This window comes from Cyphomyrmex costatus, unplaced genomic scaffold (assembly GCF_001594065.2).
Source record: "Cyphomyrmex costatus isolate MS0001 unplaced genomic scaffold, Ccosl1.0 scaffold460, whole genome shotgun sequence".
NCBI lineage: Eukaryota > Metazoa > Arthropoda > Insecta > Hymenoptera > Formicidae > Cyphomyrmex > Cyphomyrmex costatus.
In genome coordinates, this window is record NW_017278857.1 from 140,571 (window position 1) to 150,192 (window position 9,622).

The 9,622-nt window shown below is 37.2% G+C and overlaps 1 protein-coding gene across 1 annotated transcript in view; it reads right to left on the minus strand.

The window, feature by feature from the left end:
* Kdm3 (Lysine demethylase 3) overlaps positions 1-7,929 on the minus strand; it is a 31,998-nt gene extending 24,069 nt beyond the window's left edge. Inside the window, 1 exon segment of the mRNA XM_018544708.1 lies at positions 7,810-7,929. Within this exon segment, the coding sequence (XP_018400210.1) occupies positions 7,810-7,908 (99 nt within the window). The 5' untranslated portion in view covers positions 7,909-7,929.
* Between the last annotated feature and the right edge of the window lie 1,693 nt (positions 7,930-9,622).

The following is a 9,622-nucleotide window of genomic DNA, read 5'->3' on the forward strand; positions in this document are numbered from 1 at the left end:
GTGCAATTACGGTGACGTTAACTGCTACAGTCGGCTAACTGTCGTATATCGCGAGAAATTAGCGAAAGACGGCAACTTTGCAACGCTAATGAATACGCGTCTCTAAATTTCCCACCGCGCGGCATGTTTCTTCATCATAAGAGCGCCTATACCTTTTACACTTGTGCGACGACAAAGCATTACGTTGTAATTCTAGCCAAGCGTTTGCAATTGTATATTACGTAAAAGAAATTTATACGCTCTTCCTTGTGAAGGATTTACAAAATTACCGTCTGAGGCCGAATGTATAGAGGTTTATGGTATTATACGTGTGGAACGAGATCGTGCAGATCTCGTACAGAGGATACGCGGACGTTAAAATATCGAGAGTGCGATTGAATTATCGATCTACCGAACGACTATCTTGTTCCTTTCTGTAACGAGGAACCCGTCCCAAGGTCCACAAGAGGCAACACGATGTAATTATAAAGCGTCGGACTTGGCCGAAAACTGAGCAGTCATTAATTTCCAGTCAGCATAGCATTCCGGCCCGAAAACCTTGACTCACCCGCGGGAAGCGAGAAGGAAAAAAAAAAAAAAGATCCGGAGAGAGCCAGGGAGATCGTTGCGCAACCCGTTGAAACGCGCGAGAGCAGCGGCGTAATCAAGGTTTAATACGGTCTGCTTTCATGCTCGAGGGGCCCTTCACTCCTCAATCTAGACAAGTCGATTTCGATTTATTACGCCTTTCATCTCCTCGAGATCTCCGAGAAGATAATCAGGATCGGTAATAATACACGATAATACAAGCACGCGCGTTATTACGGCAACTGAAATAAAATTCGAACGTTATCGCAAGGACGACAGCACGATTGTGTCAGTGGAGTTTAGTTTAACATTCGAAATTTCATATTTCCTGGGCTTGTTTTTTTGTTCCATTTCCCGCATTTTCATCTTTTCTTTTCCTCTTCTTTACCGGTACTTTTACTTTCAACAAATAAAAAAATATTTAGCTATACGTCTATTTTATACACATTTTTCTTAAATTTTACGCGTTTCTAGGATTGTACCTTTTCGCAGTATTTCTTTGTAAATTATGATTTATGTTATATCTATATGCTAGGTATTATATACGTCGTGTGTTTCATTTCAAAAGAATTTGTCGTGCAGATACAATATTTAATTCGATTTTTACGTTAATATTAAAAAAAAAAAATTTATTTTATTACTTACTTTCTAATTGAAAAATCAAAAAGTTCTGTAAGTGATACATCAAGCATTTCTTTCAGTGCTGAATGTTATCGTTTATTCTTGTTGTATGTTCTTCTTAAAGAGCTTGTCCTCGAGGTGTTAGAATGACAATGAAAGCTTTATCCATCCTCTACTACGTCGCCTATTTGACGGAAACGCTAATGAGATGAATTTTAACATCGTCGAACACGTGCATCGCGGCGGTCAAAGGTATCATCGGCCTCGACGACCTCCGCGCGCAACGCGACCTTCGCCGCGCTGCATGGCGTTGCCGCGCGGATGGTGTCGCCGACCGCGGAGGAAACACGCCGGCGCGGCGAACGGATATATCTAACGGGTCGCCCAATTTACGCCTGACCCCCGCCGAGCCGCGCGGGAGAGAAGAGCGCCTTCCACGGTATAACACGCGATCAAACGAGATTAGAGCCCACACGCTGCATGCGCGCGTGTGTATCCGTGCGTGAACTCGTATGCGGTCGTAACTCGGACTAATCCGCCTAACGCCGTCCGTTACGGACTCACTGGCTCACCATACGTATGGTATGTGTTCGCCGCGTATTACGCCATCGTGTGCACGCTCTCTCTCTCTCCCTTTCGCGAGCGCATACATATATGTATAAGCTGCAGCGCATATGGTACATGGCACTCGGTACATACGGTGTACATATGTATGTACGGATGGCGTGTGTGACCCGCTTACGCGAGAGAACGCGCGACTTGCTTTCGCGTATATTACGGATATAACTGTACTGCCGGAGAGAAAGAGAGAGAGAGAGAGAGAGAGAGAGAGAGGGACCGGTCGGTCGCGTGCACGTGTGCGTGACACACGTGAACGGGCGAATGCACACACGCACGCGTAAGAAAGAGAAAGAGACAAGCGTGATATTTATACGACTCGTCGGGGAAGAAGAGAGGAGCCGGGTATAACTTCTTAGGACATGTACATACACGCGGATACGGTACGTGGACGACGCGGCAATTAACTCCGCGCTGCGGAATTAGAAGGCGTGTGGGTACGCCGACGAGCGAATTCACGGCAAGTGAACGCTAACGGCAAGGCGAAGAAACGTGACGAAATTCCGAGTGCAATCCGGAATGCAGCCGTCGTTCGTAGAGGAAGACGATCGCGGATGCGTTGCGTTACCTCGTGTTGCGCTGCATCGCACACAGCTCGTGGCTTACGTTACGTGCCGCGATATCACTCTTTCTCGTTAGGAATGCGTTGATTTCGTTGCGTGGGTGACGAATTCTCGGAATGCAGAGGAAAAGATGAAAAATGTCGGAGATGAAATTTTGCTCAAGTGAAAATTTATAGGTATACAGATTCGAGAGAACAATTTTTATTGACAATCAAAATAAATATGTAGGAAGCTCAAGCATGATGAATAATCCTCCAAAAAGTTTTGACATTCTACCTCGCATTCTATACCAATCAGTTGAATGTCCTACATACAATTATATTTTGATGGTCCAATTAATTATTTTTAGATCTGTATTTGCATTGAAAAAAATTTGCTCTAATTGAAATTCTGATAAAAAATAGACAAATCAGAATTTTCTTAATTTTCACGTGGAAAGAGCAATTTTGTTCAAGTATCTAAAAGTTTAGCTATACATACAAGTCAGAAAATCATTTGATTAGCTCATCAAAATGATTACTTAGGAATCTCAAACACGATGAGTAATATTACAAAATGTTTTGACAGTTTAACAATTAACTTGTTCTATATAATTATTTTGTTTGTCTGACAAAATTATCTTCAAATCGGCATGTACACTGTAAAAAATAAAATGTTAATTTTAACATATTTTTGCATGTCTCAGAAAATCCACTCAATGTCTTTGAGTTAAAATTAACATTTTATTTTTTACAGGGTATGTAGCTAAAATTTTAGATACTTGAACAAAACTGTCTTTTCCGTGCAACTAGAAATTTTTCTCAGTGTAACTGAATTTTTTACTTTAACAAAACGTTCTTTCGGTGTCAAGATTCTGACTTTAAAAAATATATGTATAATATGAGAAGGCGGAAGTATGCGGAATAATAAAATCGAAGTTATATTACCCAAATGCACGTAAAATTTTCTATTTCCTGGCGTTTAACTTCACGCGAGAATTTATGTAAAACACGAATTTATTTCGAGGCCCGTCAGACTACTAAAAATATCATAGCTATTTCATACTTCCCTCTGTAATATAAAATTACCCCATAATTAAGAAATTACATTTGAATATGTACGCCCACAAATTAATTAATATATTATAATATTACGTGGGTGAAATAGCCTTACAATCTCCATTACTACAAAATATCCGCTACGGTGTATTTGAATGTAATAATTCAGTGGGAATGCTCGCATGGAATTCTTTATATTCGTCTCGGCAAACTTTATGCATTCTTGGGTCTAAAGAAAGAGAAAGAAATGCACTAAAAATCACAAGTAACAAAACGACAATCCTTATACAGTTCAAGCATTTCCTTTAATCCGTCACTGCGAGAAAGAGATGGGTGAAGAACCATTGTTGAAATTCCTCGCTGTAAAAGCCGGTCCCCGAACAATTCGACGCAAAGGCTCATTCTCGTGGCGAAAAAGAAAAAAATATATATATACCTATATATAGCGAGGAAAATCTAGCAGGGCCGATGATCGTGCACGCTGAAGTGCGCGCCCCGGCGATTCTATTGTTGCGCACCGCTGTCGCGCGGAGTGCATAATTAATGACCTTCGTGCCGGCGAGTTTTGCATTGCAAATGCCACTCGCGGAACGTTCGCACGCACGTATGTATGTATAAACGCACGTGTGTCCGTGCTAGGAATAGAGAAAAAGGCGACGAAGGAGGAAGGAGGCAAGAGAGGGAAACGGGAACGCGGACCGTTTTGCCCGGACAAGCGGTGTGAAAGTTTCGGGTTCGCCGATGATGACAATCGGCACGTAACTTTGCGCGTAGCCCCCTTGTGTATCACTATCGACGGTGACCTCCTTTCCGATCCGACAACGTCGGTTTGTCATTCACCGACGAAAGCGTATTTCCGCGCTGCATAATCAATTACCTTGCTGTTAACAATAATCGTGGAATTTATCGTGAAGCTTACTCACTGACCAAGTTTCTCAAAAGACCGAATATGCATAATTTGACACAAAATAGTTCTTCGGAAAAATTAAGAGAAAGATAAAAATTGCAAAACAGAACTATCTAATTGGGTCGCATTGCCCGAGTGTAATTACGCCATTTTAATTACACAGTGAACCGTATAATTAATATCAGTCGGTCACAGTTAATAGCATCGGCCTTTCTCAAGTTATTTGCAGTATGCAAAACCGTTCAAGTGGTAAAGTCTAGTACGTACGTTATGTGCAAGCAATTAATAAACTTAAACGTCATATTTCCCAAGTGTAAAAAGTTCTCTCATCCATACTATCGCCTGATGCAGACACCAACGATAAATTATTCATAATCTTGATGAAACAACTAAGAGAGTCTGAGACAATGGTTTGTGGTATATAATTAATTTCCTATTCAAATATCATTTTAGTGTTATTAATTTCTATTGATTGGACATTTATGAAAAAATACAAATATCTCTATGAATATTTATTTTTTTTTAAGTTTCCAATTAATATATGAGTTTTTGTGATTATCTTAGAATGATCCTATAAGAATGATCTTAGTCTTCTATCGTTTTGTTCATTCATCTTAACGATACAATAGCAATTCTCGATTACAGCGTAAAGAAATCCTATTGTTGTGAATAGTTTTGAATGTTCAATTGACAAAAATTTAAAGAATTATTTCTCAACTATAAATCTTTTCAACTGAAAGAAGATAACATTTGTCATACAATGTAACGGTAAATCATTTCCGAAGAAATTTATGATGTTTAAAATTTAACACGAATATAGAAATAAAATGTCTAATTTATGATTCTATTCTACTTTTCTTCCTTATTTCCTCAAAGAAAATCCGCTCTAAAAAGTTTTTGTTAAAAGGAAAAGAAGAACTGAAAATGTGTGTGCGATTGAGTCAAATTAATTTTTCGTTTTCCAGGCAACTGCTCTTATTGTTAATTACTCACGTATATATTCTGCGTACCACTCTAACTTAAAATTGCCAATACACCGTATTTGCGGGATCATTTGTGCTACTACCGTTTTTATTATCCTGCTCTTCTTTTAGTACGTGCCTACACAAAGTTAATCGTAATCTATTTTGAATTTTTATACATATAATGTAGTCTCAGTCACGTTGCACCATTTTTCTTTAGAAATAAACGCAGGTGAATAGGCGTAAATAAAAATTAACTTAATATCTTCTTTGTTGAATATATTTGCCACGTGATAAAAAAAAACGGGAAAGAAAATCTTTGAAATATCTATATCGAGATCATCGTATCCATAATTCACTTCGATGATGGAAAATAATTGCGGCAACGAGCAACAGCTAACGAGAAGCTACAAAGCGCGGATGCCTCGTCGAAATTTCACGCTCGCGTTCGTGCCACGCGGTGTTTTCAGCGAAATCGTTAGCCAATCTCGGATGTGCTAAACGCGTGTCACGGTTCGCCGACGGTGGCTTGGCGAGATGCCAAGGTCGACGATGGAGCCGCGCGCGAAATCAACCCGCGCTATTGTGCTCGGAAACACGTTAATCGCGCTTATCGGACAATGCACCGATGCACCGAAGCATTGCAAACCTGTTCGCTGACCCTGATGCAAATATCCTGATATCGCGGATACGTGGACTGCATTCGAAAAAAAACTACTCTAGAGCGAAGCTCTCTGTCCCCGTTTAAAGTAAAAGATTGAATCTATTAATTTGTTAATTTTCTACGATACGTGTATATAATAAGTAGATATAAATCGGCGAATGTAATAATTATTTTACCTCATGTATATGTTGTGTCCTTATTATATTTGATAATTGGGTGCAAGGAAGAAATTGTAAGGAATTCCTTTTAATATTCAATTCATGAGAAGACTGCTCCTTTCCTAAACATCTAAATGATGCCATTATTTTTAACTTAACTCACTATAATTTTAGTTCAGAATGAAACTTGTTTTGTATATACTACTGTTTGTATATCAATTCAGAATTTCACACATCACCAATTAAACACACTAAATTATACATTCATAAACGATAGTTATGAATAAAAAATATTTTATAATTTTTTTAAAAGAGTAGAATTGTTGCAACTTCTTTCAACAATGTACAGAACTGCACAGATCTTCTTTTAACTCTCCAGGACTGAACACGAATGGATAGGCGAACACAAGGAACGCAGTAAAGCAAGAGTTTAAGAGATAGTGTATTATACGACCTCCTTCCTTTATACCTAACAAGAAGTGTTCTCTCTCTCTCTCTCTCTCTTTTCTTATTGGCCTTTCATAATTTTTTCATAATTTATTATGCCCACTGGTTTATGCATCTCGATAATTATAACTTGTGTAAAGTCGCGAAAAAATTGCATTATAATGTCAGATTTTCGTCTCAATCAAAAATTTATCACAAACGTACTACACTCACGCAGAAGTTACTTTAAAAGTAAATTAGAAAAATTATACTAAACCTATATTCTTTTGCACAAAGATAATCTAACGCTTTTATTATTAAAATCTTTTATTGCTTTTTATGATACTGAAACATAATTTGTTTCAAACGGATTTTAATTTTTATCAAAAATAAAAAAAGATAAGATATTAGTATCAACCTTTATACATAATATATCGAATGATTTTATGTGAAAACAATAGATATCTTTATCGTCTATTTTCTTCTTTTATTTTCAAATTGTTGTTCTATCTAGGAATTTCTCTTTCAAAAAAAGAAAAATAAGGAGAAAGCAGAACTTAATACCTTTTTAATTTTTTTACGATTTTTTATTTATAATCAGCATGATTAATGAATGACAATTCCGTGTCGAGTTTTTGCGATTTCTTAAAAAATTTTTATTTAATTCAGATTTCTTTGCAACAATTGCCATTTCTCCATTTATATCTTATAGATATAAGATCGCGAAATAACGATTTTATATATACTGCGAAGCAAACTACATGCCTTCCTTGAAGGAAACTATCATAAAGCTTCTTCGTTATCAACTTGTTAGAGGTAGTTGAGCTAAAACAAGGGATGCTACCTTCAGTCTCGAAAATAAGAGAAAATAATAAAATACCGATAATTAGCTGTCAAAAATTATCAAATCCAAATATTTCGGACACTTTTGACAAAAGGATCTTCCGGCTCTGCAAGAATGCAGATATCTATATTAGCAGAAGGTCTCAGTTCTACTACTTCCAATAAGATGATTATTTTTTACTTAATTAGTAAAAGTTTAGTGAGTATTATATCTGTGTCTTTTATGACTCAAGCTTTGTTTTCTTTTTAATGCCCTTGATAACTGAAAAAACTAGTCACTGCCCGAACATGAACATGTTCTTTAAATTCTGCATCAATTGAAAAGAAAAGCCATTAAAATAAGAAATCGTAAACAAATCGAAAACAAATAATCCTAATCTCAAGGATAAGATATGAAGGAATGTATCATGTCAAAATAAAATGAGTAGTAAAGAGTGACATACCTTTTGTTGTGCCAGCCTAAGTGACTCCTCAAAGTGTTTATGAACCGCCTGTTCGGCCCTCTGTTTCTCGAGCCTTTCCCGTTCCATCTTCTTTTCCATCTCGCGTACTTCCGCTTCACGACGTTCCCTGTAACAAGCAAGCAAACGAAAATTCAGTCTATGCACAGTTACGCGAATCGGTGCGTACAAATTAGTACACGGCTTACAAAATCACTGACGATTAAGAACGGATTTATAATAATACAAAGACGAATTGCATTCTATAAATGCAACATCGTCTATAAATGTGTTAAAAAAAATTACGAGTACATATTTCTTTGAATAGTATTAACATCTCTCTCTCTCTCTCTCTACTTGCAATAAATAAATTTCCTCAATAAAAAAATGACAGTTTAGTAAATTGATGATTTTATGTCAAATATAAACACAAATGTATATGTTTACAACTAGTAAATATTTATTTAGAATAATTTCGACATTTATTAAAGTTTAATTTTTTGCCAGTGTAAATTTCTAATGGCATTAAGTCAGACAGCTTTAACAGCGCGTAATCTTAGCTATGACGTGTACATGATAATTAATTCTTAATTGCAAGTTAATAAAAATTCACACAGCTACTTATAATTACTCGTACATAACTTGTAATAAGTTTTACAAACAGACGTTACGTGTTGGTTAATTAAAATTTCTCTACCTCTCCTTTGTCTACCGATAGAAGTTCGAAATTAGTCATTTCGATTAATTAAATCATCCCATTGATATTTTTATTTTAAGATCTTCGAAAGAGACTAACGTCAGAGGCGCGAACGTCTTTATATACAGAGTGCTCTGCAACGATGCTTGAACGATAGATGTAATTTATACGCGCGTAATTTATATGGCCATAAAGAAACTCCTCCACGGTCGCTCTCATGCTCCCCCGCATTTGCGTTCTTTATCGATTTATCTCTGCCCTACGGCCTCCGTTCGCAAAGCTCGGCGGAAATCGCAAATGGCGTAACGCGAGGGGAAAAGAGAAATACGGGGGCTCCCCGTCTCTCTAGGGGCAACGAGCTCTGTCAGCTGTTACCGTTACTCGAGGGGAAATCAATTGTCGGATCTCTCTGCGTTCTCCAGTTACAGTCGTGTTTCCTTTTTACACTTTGCGAGATATAGATTTTCGCAGTCATTTACATGTATCGTTTCTCGAACTTTGAGGTATACACAGCGAAGACAATTTATAAGAGTACCTAATTCACACAAAATTCAATCAATTCACACGCACAATTTGTGCCAAGAAAATTTATAAACTTATACACTTGGAGAAAAACATTGCGATAGCAACAAGTTTCATATGTAGAATGAATGCACAGTTGAATAAATTATTTTATATTTCAACTATAAAATCGCATCGACTATGTATTATATATGAATTGTATATGTAAATTAAGTAGTTACGTCAAATTTTTGTATAGATATTGATTCTACACATAAAAACTATAGTCTTTTATAATTGCCATCATTATATATCTTTTTCTCTGAATGTAGAAAGAAGAGACATGGTTTCTGATAATTATGCGCAGAAACTGATATTGTACACTTATTGTTATCGTATCATCCTACAGCGTGTTTTATTTATGTTATTCGCGCGCCGTCTTCCACAAAATTCGCTCTAGCATCTATGTAACTTTTATCTGTTCGCCTTCCCGAAGCAGCAAGAAATTCGCTCGTCCCGCATAAACGCAACGCGCATCGACGGAGATAATAAAACGCAGCGTCTGGCTGGAATATCTATCTCGCGGCTCTTCAAGGGGCAGAGAAGAGCGGGGTAAGA